We start from the raw sequence: 12,171 nt of genomic DNA, 5'->3' as shown, positions 1-12,171 counted from the left end.
AAAAAAAAAAAAAGGAATAATTTGTAAGTCCTTCTGCGGCCCAGTGAGAATTGATTTCAGTTAACACCCAAAGTTATAAAAGGACTTCTACTAAATTAGCATGAGAGTTTGCACCATCTGATTCATCAAATTTACCAGAAAAAAAGAAAACTTGCAGCTTTAAAAACTCCAAGACAAGTTAATTTTCACGTTTTTAGTAAAAACTTATCACAAAGTTGATCTAAATCCACTACAAGTCTTTGCCAATGATGGAAGTTATTCTGTTTTTTTTTTAATTATTTTTTTATGTGGAATTTTCACAATAGAAAAAAGTGTGAAAATAAGCATCAGACTAATCCTGGATCTATACAAAAAATAATAAAAAAAACTTTATCTTATCACATATTCTGTGCAGACCACGTTGCATTTGCTTTACATGTGTCTGTGTGACTAATTTATGAACTCTGTCGATCTCTCAGGAAAGTTTTGATGTCACCTTCCAAACAACAGAGCCGTCCCGTTTCCTGATTTTCTTTAGTTTTTCATTCCTTCAGCGTTTATTTAACAACCTTTTCATTCTTCCTCCTCTCCTGCATAGACACATTTTCCTCCTCTTTCTCTTCAGTCGCTCGATATGGAAATGAAGCTGCAGCCCAGCACACATAAGTTCTCAGTGACCCAAATACATATACAGCCACATGCATGCGTGGAATGTGTCATACGACTTGATTAATTGGGCTTATAGAGACACGATACAATTAAGTCGTTTGGTATTTTCTGAATCGAAAAGTTAATTCACCAAATAAATATTAAATGTTTCAACATTTAATGAAATATTTGCATGTGATAAAGGCTTTTCTTTGCAGAAAGCAGCTTGAACAGAGACATCCTGGGGAGCACGAGCATGCGGTGGACTGATTCATAAAATGAACAGAAACCACTGCTGAGAAACACACCAACAAAAACACGGAAAGTAAAACGAATCAAAACGTATGAACAAAAAAGAAACACAGAAAAGGCTGCTTTTAATGAACTCCCGCCTGTGGAAATGTTAAATCTGTAATTGAGTTTGAAAACTACGTTCATTAAGAGATTATAGATGTTTTTCTGGTTTTCTCTCCCCACCTTCGGATTTTTTTTTTTTTTTTTATACAAACCCCATCAGCAGAGTCAAATGCAGAAGCCACTTCTCATAACTGCTTTGCTAAGAGGCCTGCACATGCACGCATATGCACGAGCATCTTTAAGCAACAAAGATAAACAAGCCCTCTAATTAAGAATTAATTGCAAAGCAAATCCTCAGAGAAGTAAAACTCTACAGAGGAATGAAGAGGCCAAAGATGAAGACGAGGCGGGGGGAGACGGAGAGGTGGAGGGACAGACCAGCGTGGAGGAAGGAAACCTGGAGACTGCAGGGAGCTTTGGAAGCTCAGGGAAATGAGCAAAGAAAACCAGAATTGTGAGTGACAAATCACTTTTTTCCCCACATTTGTCCCATTGTACAGAAGAACGCAAAATGACGGTAAAGACAACATTTTTATATAATGGAGTCAAACAAAAATCACAAATGCATCGACAGTACCACTCCAATCATCTTTTAGTTATGGTTGTGCAGTTTTTAGCCAAACTAAACACAACTGTTATTTCCAAGGACATAGTTTCTGCAGAGCGACATTAGTAGAAATTCCCCTCTGAGTTGTGGGTGGGACTATTGGAGCAGAGCAATGCCACGCCCCTTCCCCCACCCTGTTGCAGACTAGAGCAGAGCAGGGAGTTTAAGGCCTTCCCTGTGTATTTTCTACCTCACTAATTCAGTTTCAATTCAATGTTATTTATTTAGCACACTTACACAACACAGTTGTTTCCAAAAACAACAAATCAATCACAAAAAATCAGCTCTTTCATTTTTTTTATCTTTGTCTGCTCCTGATTCGCAATGATTTGAAGAAAAAGGAAGAACTCAGGAATGCAATGAAGAGCTTAGATTCCTTTATACGTGTCTTTCATCATCAAAAAAGAAAAAAAAAAAAGGAGCCCCCCATCTTAAATAACAAACACCTTTTTGAGCTGGGATCTTTTGAAGACCGAACACAACTTTAAGATATGAGGTAATGTGCTTCTAAAGTAGAAGTTTTTTGCTGATCACTGCTAACTCTGTGGATAAACTGGTGTTATACTGGGGGCGGAGCTGTCAGAGCAGACTCTTCCTGAAAGGGGCGGTCTCACTCTGTGACATCAGCACGTGAGAACCGGCTCGTTTTCGTGGATATGCTGCTGAGAGGGCAGGTTTCAAATGCGTGAATGGATCAAAATACCACTTTGGGGTTCTTTATAGTGAGGAATGAACAGAATAAAACATTTAAAAGCTCAAAAAGTTATTTTTTCATGGTATGACCCTTCAAACCCTCGTTTCCACTGAGCGGTCCGGTCTGGTCCGGTAAGGAAAGGTATGGTCCGTCAATCAACAGGTGGCTACAGCAGCTCCACCACAACCATTTCGTTCACTTTTTCAAAGAATGGGGACCTCAAGAGGTACGGGTCTGTACTGTTTCATGGTTCATTTTACAATGGAAACGCTCAAAATACTGAACCGGACCGCTCAGTGGAAACAGGACTCAAGTGTCTTTTCATGCTTTAAAAAACACTTGTTGTAATTTCATTTCTCAGAATTTGCATAAATATGTTAATTATGTGTGTTCGTGTGTATGCGTCGCATTTCTTAAATTCAAAAAGTTGTTTTTTTTCGCAGATGTGACGTTTTTTATTCTCATTTGTTTGTTAGTCCTAAAAAGTCCGAGCTGCAATATAAATGTACATGTTGGTCGGATGGTTTCAGGGAATGTGTGTGTGTTTTTGTGTGAATCAGGGAAGGCAGCAACAGCTGAGAAAAGTGAAACATTGGATCAGTTAACAAAAGTTCTGTATTTTCTTACATTTAAAATGTTCAGTTTTAATCTAATTAACATTTTAAGTTAATGTAAATGTAATTTGATTAACACTAATATTTTTAAGTGTAACAAATTAAAGAGCTTTTATTATTGATCCAATGTTTCACGTTCCAGACACCTTGACGCTGTCCGTGGTGCTGAAATGTGGAACCTAGAATCCCTTCATTTATGTAAAGTAAACTTGTCACATTCATTGAAATGTTTTTGATATTCTTTTCTTTATTTGTGTAAAAGAAAAAGAAATGAGGAAGACTTTTTTCTGTCTCATGTATTTCTGCATTTGAATATTTCCATCTAACATTAGACATCACCTCCTTCCTTCTGTTCTAAAATAGACTGAAGTAAATGCCAATACTTTTGATCTCATCCTGAATAAGTTCACGTCTAAAAATAGACACCCTCCAAGTAAATGTGCATTTCTGAAAATAAGTCAATATCTGGAAATTGTTGATTTTACTTGGAAAATGTTAAAAAGTGAACACTTTATTCACTACAGGCAGACAACCCGGGAGACACATAGAAGTCATCGGAGTTTGTTTTGACAGATTGATGAGTCTTTGCAGACGCTGAAGGCGGTTTCTAAATGAAATGCAGAACTTTTCCGTCAAGTTTCCAGGGGAATTTGAACATGAATGGTGAGTTACCAGCATTCAATAGTTACAAAACATCTGAACTTTGATGCTTTCTTTTCTCCCATTTTTGATTTTTGACATATTCATTTTTTTTCTTACACCATACAGCTCGTTCTCCTGCAATAAGGTTTCCATGTGAACAATCGGTGGGACCACATACTTGATTTGAGACTTTAGAACTAGAAGAATCAAACAGAAAAAGTGTGTCTGAATTTTAAATACTTTCAGCCTAAGAGTCCCTGTCACTCTCTATTTCTACTTCCAAGGCTGTCTTTTTTTTTCCTTTTTTGCCCTCCTCTCTCCCTTTGACACTAAGAGATGATACCAATTTTTCAGCCCCCACAGGAAACAAATTACTTGTAATAATCCCTCCTTTTTAGAGAGGACTTCTTCCTCCCCAGCTGAGCCGAGAGACCAGAGTCTTAATGCATACATTGAACTGGAAGAGAAAAAAATCAGAATTGTATTATTATACAGCTGATTTATAAAAGGCTGTTGATGAAGTGACTTATGTAAAGATACGGAGGAGGGGGCCGCTGAAGGCTAAGATGAAGATGACCAGCATTGGGGATTGAAATATGTCTCACATTTTCTTTGAAAGCAGCACATGTTTCCATCTGCATCGTGAAACAAATTCCGGTTATTAGATGTGAAACAGTTTGAAATGAAGGATGAAAGGCTGGTGCAGGTTTCAGGTGAAGCTTCACAATTTCATCCTTCTGTCAAAACCCCAGAAAATCTGCAGCTTTCATCCTGGAGACCCAGCCCAATGACCCTTCCCTGTGACAAACAACCAACCAGTAATCAACACCTGGTCAGGAGCACTGGTAAACAAATCAGGAAACCCAAAATGGTTTGTAATAGCAGCCATTTTGATGCTTTTACCCAAAGAGATAGCAGGAAAATAGGTGGAAGGAGGAGAGTGAAATGGGGTGTGCACGTGTACGCAGGGATGAATGCGCCCGCCGGATTCTTGTGTGTCGGTGGCAGGAGTAACAGAGAGTAGATATGACATTTACTCTATGAAAGTCTTTGCTAAAGACAGAAATGTTGGGACAAACATGAAGCTACTTAATAATAGTAAATATATTTTTGTGACTAAATTTTATTTCTTTTTTCTTACAGTTAATGTTTTCACTTACGTATAGTCATATTATATATATTTTATTTATTTTTTTATTAAAATCTAAAGTCCCATTAGTTATCATATCAGGTGTATAGCGTTATGGATGTTTGTTACTCATCCAAATACATTTCCATGAGTTGCCTCATGGGTGTGTGCCGCGTAACGAGACACAGAAAATCAAGAAAGTGGTGTTTTCAGCCGTGTTAAAATAAATATTCTAACAAATAAACAGCTGTATCATTTTTCCTGTTTAATGAAACAACAATCGTTGATCTACATTTGTCTCATTGGTCGCCTCATTCCTAATCTGTTTACATCACGAGTCGACCAGCTACGGTGGCCGTTTTGGTTCCAGTTGTTCCACTCCGAGTACAGACTCTATTCAGACAGAAACATTTCAGAGCAAACCAGATCTCAGTCTGACTGGAAACCAAACAAGACCACTTTGAAAGATGAGTCCTGGACCATCCAGACTGAAAACTTGTTCTGATCATCGAGGGAAACAAACTCTGTCAATTATCTGCTATTGCAGAACATTTTTTATAAACACACTAGCCTTCACAGAACAAAAAAAAAGAAACTTGTGATTTTTTTTAACTTAATCTGAACAGAAATAGCAGTTGGAACTCGTATAAGTATTTTTTTGAAAGTCTCTCAGAAATATAAAAATCACTGCTGCTAAAAAAAAAAAAAATAGCTTTCAAGCTCGCCTTTGCCAGAGTGCAAAGAAAAGAGGAAACGGGGGTGCAGAAACCTTTAAAAAATTTTGTCACTTGGGCTTTGCTGTTTGAAGGAGGGCTATCAGGCCAGATTAGCTCTACCTCAGTGGTAATGGAAAGTAGAGGCATTCTGAAAAGCAGCCTCCTCCTCCTCATTTAGAGGCTTTTTTATTGCTTCAGCTCAGGCAGCACTTTCAATTCAGAGCTGTGAATGCATGATGAAATGCTTATATTTAACTTAGTAAAAGGTGAAGAAATGCAGCCAAAAGGCATTGCGGTGTTTTTCTTTACTCTTTGACCTGATCTCAAGATGGTGATGTGCTGGAGAAATCCCGAGCCAGGAGCCACACACAGGAAGCCGACGGATATGGAGATGCAAAGACAACTTCACCAGGGAGCAAGGCTGACACAGTGTAAGGGCAGCATGACGTAGGAATCTGTGAAAGTTCACAAAGCTACAGAAACCAAATTTACCATAGAATTGGGAAGACGAACGTCATGAATACAAAGAACAGAGTTTTGGAGGTAATCCAGGTTTGCAAAGAGGAAATGAAAACAGGACTTTTGTTTGATGCTACGCTCATACCAGGCTCGGAAAGGCGCGATTGAGTGACCTCCTCAATGGAACATCTATGAAAACGCACGTAAATGTGCATTTCTGGATTCCCTGATCAAAACTCTCACATCCACATGTCGCTATGCAAGTTTTAAGTCTGTTTGGGGGCTTTTTGTACAAGATGCATGACAACTGAATGTGCATCAAAGTTAAACCAGTTGAACTTTAACCAACTCAGATTTGGTTGTGTCCTTCTCAAAACTTGGAAGTGCAAACAGTTTACAAATTGATCTTGAAGGAGAACTTTTGTTTAAATCCTTTCAGACCGTTCTTGAACACATGACTGTAGCCTTACACCGGGTTCACACCGTAGGCGGAAGCGCCGCAAATGCGCGTTATCCGCTTCAACTGCAGTTCACACCAGATGTGTATTTTTTCACGACAGTCGACAGGCGCTTCTGCTCAGCTGTGGTTATACCTCAAGGTTGGCAGATCGTTGGTCCAAATCAATAGTCAGATCATGCCAAAGATCTATAAATGGGACACTTGAGGTTAAGGAGCTGGATGGGGGGATTTAACAAGGGGTCCTGAAACTATGGCTCCAAATGTTTGAGAACAAATGCTATACACCCAGATATGATAACTAATGGGACTTTAGATTTTAACTTTTAAAAAATCGTCTAATATATGCACAGTATCACAATACTTGGGATTTTTTGTGTGTACGGAAACACGCAGTGCTTGCATTCACAGGTTGAGTTAATGAGTGACTCAGACTTTTATGGCACTGATCAACACAATGACACCTGCACAAAAAGGAGGTATCTAAGCATGTTTTCAGTTTACTTTATGTCAGTCTGTCAAACCGCATGGATTTTTGTCTGTAGCTTTCTAAAAACCTGTGAGGAGAGCTGCTGTGTGTGCATGTGTGTGTCCAGGACGCCCATCGCCACAGAAACAAAGGCAACCTTTAAAGCTCTGATCAGCCTAAAGGAATGAAGCAGGTTGGGGTGTCAACCAGAAGGTTAAGCAGAAGCAAACAAAAAAAGGAACAATTAAGTGTGTTGAAACAGAAAAGGTCCTTAATATGAAGAAGAACAAATATATGAATAGAAGCAGCTCTTCTTACCTCAGCCAGAGGTACGATGCCTTGGATGTCGGCGTTGCTGATGTAGAGGTGAGAGACTTTCTCTTCCTGCTGGGAGCTCGTCTGACTTCCGTCCGGATATTCCACCCTCCAGTGCAGAGTCTGGGTGGGAACGAAGGTGATGACGTTCTCCACCTCAAAGTCCAGCTGCATCACTTCATAGGAAGAACTTTCCAACCTATGATGGGAAATAAGAGGTTGTCAGGGAAATTATGATCAAAACATTAAAATTTTCCCTGGAAAAAAGAAAAAGAAAGAAAATGCAAAGAAGTAAACGTAGATCTGACAAGTATCAAGTCTCCTTTCTCCGCTCCAATTCTGAAGTGTCCATTCACAGACAAATAGATCCGTTGACGTCTTCATTGTCCTCATCTGAGCTGCAATCTGGCCCTAAACTGTACGGCTGAAGAGCTCCGATATTCCTCACTATTTTTTTTTTTTTTGCTACGCTAATGTTAGCTTTGGGTTGTGAGGAGCTGTAAGCTAGCAGGAGAGAGTGTAAACAAAGGAATGCTGGGATATCAATGAAGGAATACTTTCATACCAACAGCCCCGCCCACAACCCAAAGTGAAATTTCTAGAAAATATGCTTTTTTAAATGATACAGGCTTTTTAATTTTGGAAAGAAAACGACATTATCATAATTAAAAGTCTAACAATTTCACAGATAAAAATATAGTTGGAGTGGAGCTTTAAAAAGTTTATGTAAATTTGTGTTTCTTTATTTGCGGTTTCTCAAATTCACAGATTTATTATTATTTTTTTTTTTTTAGTCACGTGCTTCATCCAGTTTGTCACAACAACTCAAGATGAAATATGAAACTTTTGATTCCAAATACTCCAATGTTCTTTAATTATTGATCAGAAGTGTTTTTGATGAGTCTGGATCGGTTACGGACATTGTTTGGCTGCGGGGGATGATGGTTGAGACGGAGACTGGGCGTTTCTCCGTGTTCGCTGATTCAGCATAACCGCAAAGGTCTTCAGTCGCTAACCCCTGTATCACGTTTCTGGTATTACAGTTTAACAGTTAAGACAATTAAATTTAGAATAATTAGTGGATAAACATAATGTCAACACAGTTTTTTTTGTTTTTTTTCGCCCTTCTGGTCAGGGTATTTTTAGAGGAAGTTCTTCTGAGCTCAATTTGAAGGTTTTTCATTCAAAACTATTTTAGTTATTCGAAAGTTTTGTCATGATTCACATGTAAAGCAGTGGGAACATCCCGGAACAGCCTGTTCTTTATCTTTTGCAGATGGAAAAACAGTTTGCTTTGCCTCTCAGTCCGTCACCGTCGGTGATTCTTTCTGCTACTTCTGTAAATTAAACCTCATTCAATGCTGTCTCACTGCACACTCTTCTTCTTCACCTTTTGGATGGAATTCTACACTATAGCCAAATATTTTCTTTATTGTAAACATGAAAAGTAATGGAGTATTTTCTGCTGATAGAACAGCTGTAATCTACCATTGACTTGGAGGAATTATTCTAATAAACTTTGAAGAGCGACTTTGTGAGGGATAAACTGCACTGAAATGAGCACAAAGCAAAATTAAAACACATTTTTGATGCTATCTGAAAAAAATGTTTTTTCCTGCCACAGTCACCCTAACAAACACACAAACCCAAGGACTAGAGGATCCACTAGGAGAAAGAAAGAAAATCGGAAAGCAGCTATAAATTGATTTTTAACTTTCTAAACCTGGGAACTACACATAAAGACGCCCAGAGATATATGGGAGTTAAAGGTCATGACAAAGCCAGCTGCTGTGGGTCTGTGATAGCTGCTGTTTCAGTGTGTGAGGGACGGAGTGAGTGCGTCCTGGGAGATGAGGGAGTGATGCGTTACAGAGATAGATTAAGGAGGAAAACTGATGGGTGTCAGCTCCCCTTGACCTCCTCCCAAGTCCAGATTCATGTAAGACTCTGTCATCTGTCTCCACAAATCCTGCTTCCTTTCTGTCTCCTAACAGACGGGACACAACATTATATCGCGTTTAGTTCTTTTCTGAAAGAAAAGTGAGACTTAAATGCAGCAAAGTAATCTAAAAAAACCTTTTCATCAAGCTAAAATTAAGCAGTTTCTCTAAACAATTTTCATAAACTTAGCATCTCTTTGCTCTGCTGTTTTCAGCTTTCTTTGATAAAAATAATACAAAAAAATCATTTAAGCAGAAAAAGCAATTCTCATCAAGTGTATGCTACAGTCTGTTAGCTCTCTGAATCAGATTTGTTTTACTTCTGACTCAGGAATTTATTAGAAGTTCCTGCTGAAGCTGAAGTTCTGTCTCAGCAAGCCGGAGCCGAATTAAGGAATCAATATGACTGCCACTCACAATAACAGATGGAGACACGTCTACTTTTCTCGTTTGTATCAGATCTGACATATTTCTTTCTGCTTTTGTCAGACAGGAATATTGCACAGTTTGTTAAGGTCCGATATGTTATCCCTTCTACTACTTTGGCATCCAGTCTGACTTAAATAACCATTGGAACACTGTTTCCTAACAAACCCTGAAGTTTAAAACTCACACCTGTGGTGTTATCACAGGTCTCTGTAGTGTTCTCTCTCATGGTGATGATAAAATCATCCATGCATTGGGAGAACCCATGACTAAAGAAATGAGTTGATTGAAACTGCTGATAAAAACTGATTCACTATTTTTATTGGATGTCTAAAAGTTCTGAATCCAGTTTTTTCTTTATGATTTAAAATGGGGAATTGGATTCTTTGGTTGTTTGGTTGAATTTTCGCCAAAATCAAAAAAGCATTTGCTGTTTTTTATGACATATTTACTGGACAGTAGAAAATTAGAAATACAATTCTGGTTTGTAGGTGGAATTGCTGAGAACTTTGCTTCCACGTTCAGGTTATAGCCTCAAGCTAACATTAGAGGCGCAAAACTAATGACGAACAAAATTGGATTAATTGAGTCGAACAGTTTTGAGCCAGAATTTCAATTGGCTACAGCAGGAGTTTTGAACGCTCATCATGTTTCGAACACCTGAATGTGAGCGGGTCAGGGTGTGCACAAGGGGAGAGGAGACTTTAGGACGCTGTTGCAATAACCGGAGCTTTTTCAAGCATCCAGTTTTTGAATCCAACAGGATTTGAATTAAGAAATACTCAGAAACAAAGTTTTAATCATACTTTTTTTATATAGTTTGTCTACTATGAGGAAAAAATGCTACAGAACATGTTAAAAATACAAAAAATACTATTTTTATTGGAGTGGATCTTTAACCCAGGCCTCAGTTTTGCTGCTGCAACGCTAGACTGCTGAGAGGTTGACCTGTGATTTATGGGATATATTTCCTTCCTGAAAAGGTTTCCTTAATCTTTCACGTCATTGTTTGAGAGTTTCTTCCAGCTGGAAGTAGGATAGGTACCAAAACTTGATGCCAAGTTGGTACCAGTATCAGGGTATATGGTACTACTATTACTGTGTAAAAACATGGATTTAGGCCCTTATTTATTTTTTTTGCGCTATTTCAAAACATGTCGATCACTTGTTTTCATTTTTTCAATCCTAGATCCCAAAATATCCTAATCCCAAACATCTTTCTAGAGTACGAATGGGTGTGGTTGTGAGGGTGGGCGGAGCTTCTGTCAAAATGTCGAAGACAAAATGAGAGAATTCAAACAGAACCCATTCCTATAATTGGAAGCTATTTATTTTCTCCACTATTTCTATTGCATCAGCAGTTTTTGGAGATTTTCCAAAAATATTGTTTTTTTTTTTTTACAGATTGATTTATAGAAATAACAGATTTTAAAAATATAATTTAAATAATTAGATTTATCAATTAATGTCAATTATCATTCAGGTCATTTATTTCTGATGAATAAATGGAATGGAGGCTACTCACAGCTTTTTAGAGACTAATGAATATCAGCTTTTGCTTAATATTACAAATTACTATTACTACTATTATGTTCTCAGAGCAGAAAGAAAATCTGACAGCATTTGCTACAGGAGCCTAAAGGGACAAACCCAAAATCTTTCCGTACAGAAGGCTTTTTGTGTGGTGATACACTCTTCAAAGAGGAAGCTAATATGGGGGTATTTATTTTGATGCTATTTGCAATTTAGTCCATTAGATATCACCACATACAGCACTCTGGATTTTCAAGCAAACCAGCATCAATGATACTAAAAGAAATAAATACCAGTAAATCACACTGCATCATCATCAAACCCTTTCCACCGTCTTCATCTCCCAGATAAAAGTATCTGCTGAACTCACAGCTTTTTTAGAGCCGTGTGCAGCCACAATCATCCCGGGCCGTCGTGTCCCTCAAATGCAAAAGCCTCACTTTTGTTTATCTCAGCCGGCTTTTGCTTTTTCTCAAGCATTGGTAGTCGTCTGCGTGGAGAGAGAAGCGCAGGTTTTGCTGCTGTCGGGGAAGACAAACGGTGGATTTGTTTCATTTGAAAATAATAAACTGAACTAGAGCATGAAAGGCTGCACAGAAAGGTGGCTGAACTTGGACAAAAGCCCAGCTGATGTAATTTAAAGAACAGAGAACTATATGATTTTTGCAGCTGTTTAGATTAGTCTAAATTTATCCTTTCAAATCCCACTCCAACCATCAATGAAAGCTATTTTCAAAGCTTAACCAGTCATCTTTTATGCCGTTTTTAGCCAAAATACAGAATTTTGTGCTGTTTTCTAGGACATAGTTTCTGCAGAGCGGCAGCAGTTCATTAAAAATGTCACCTCTGAGTTGTGGGCTGGACCTTTGAGGCGTGCTCAGCACATTTTCTACATCACAAATAGACATTTTTTTTCAAGCATTTTTTTCGTCTGCTCCTGATTCACAAGAATTTAAATAAAAAAGTAATCAGAAATACATTTTTATATATGCCCTCCATCATCAGAAAAATGCCACAATAATTTGTTTAAAAACACCAAAAACAACATTTATCGGAAAGAGTCTTAATGCTGTGCTTACATTATACATCTCATTAAAAACGTTTGTGAGGTCAGATCAGGATTAGTTTAAAGTAAATGAAAAAATATATCTATATATTTAATTTGAAAAAAGAAAAATTGAAAATA

The 12,171-nt window shown here is 38.0% G+C and overlaps 1 protein-coding gene across 1 annotated transcript in view; it reads right to left on the bottom strand.

Moving 5' to 3' along the window:
- Window positions 1–12,171, bottom strand: part of si:dkey-215k6.1 (transmembrane protein 132B) — a 286,321-nt gene that overhangs the window by 59,767 nt on the left and 214,383 nt on the right. Inside the window, exon 5 of the mRNA XM_024275630.2 lies at window positions 7,090–7,285. Coding sequence (XP_024131398.1) covers window positions 7,090–7,285 — 196 coding nt within the window. The remainder of the gene's footprint in view (window positions 1–7,089; window positions 7,286–12,171) is intronic.

The sequence above is a fragment of the Oryzias melastigma genome, linkage group LG9 (genome assembly GCF_002922805.2).
Source record: "Oryzias melastigma strain HK-1 linkage group LG9, ASM292280v2, whole genome shotgun sequence".
Taxonomy (NCBI): Eukaryota; Metazoa; Chordata; class Actinopteri; order Beloniformes; family Adrianichthyidae; genus Oryzias; species Oryzias melastigma.
This window is presented reverse-complemented; position numbering and strand designations above follow the sequence as displayed.